Genomic DNA, 373 nt, shown 5'->3' with positions numbered 1-373 from the left:
AAACCCTGCAAAGTGCAAAGTGCAAAGTGATGAAGTAAATTGCAGAGAGGCGAATTTGAAGTTGAAACGATAACAACAGCAGTGAGCAGCATCAGTACCAAATAATCGTTCATCGGATATGGCTTCCGTTGAAAGCAGAAACAAATTGATAGCTTCGGCTCTTTGCAAGCACCTTTCATTGGATCCTGTAAGCCCTTTTTCCTTTACAATTTTTCGATGCATCACTTCATAGCTCATTTGGGTTTTGCTTCTCTGGTGTTTGCTACTCTGCATTTCATAGGTGGAACTGTTATCTGAGTTGTGTGCATTTCAATGTGGCAAATGCAGATTATGTGAGTGTTAGTTTTCATGCCCTATGTTTGCTTGCAGAGTA

The 373-nt window shown here is 40.5% G+C and overlaps 1 protein-coding gene across 1 annotated transcript in view; it reads left to right on the top strand.

Annotated features, from left to right (window-relative positions):
• Positions 1–6: 6 nt before the first annotated feature.
• LOC107470176 (uncharacterized) overlaps positions 7–373 on the top strand; it is a 5,533-nt gene continuing 5,166 nt past the window's right edge. The window contains exons 1-2 of the mRNA XM_016089561.1: positions 7–187; positions 370–373. The exon at positions 370–373 is cut by the window's right edge and continues 89 nt beyond it. Coding sequence (XP_015945047.1) covers positions 119–187; positions 370–373 — 73 coding nt within the window. The 5' untranslated portion in view covers positions 7–118. The remainder of the gene's footprint in view (positions 188–369) is intronic.

Source organism: Arachis duranensis, chromosome 10 (assembly GCF_000817695.3).
Source record: "Arachis duranensis cultivar V14167 chromosome 10, aradu.V14167.gnm2.J7QH, whole genome shotgun sequence".
NCBI lineage: Eukaryota > Viridiplantae > Streptophyta > Magnoliopsida > Fabales > Fabaceae > Arachis > Arachis duranensis.
Note: the sequence above shows the minus strand (reverse complement) of the source record. Positions and strands in the feature narration are given on the sequence as shown.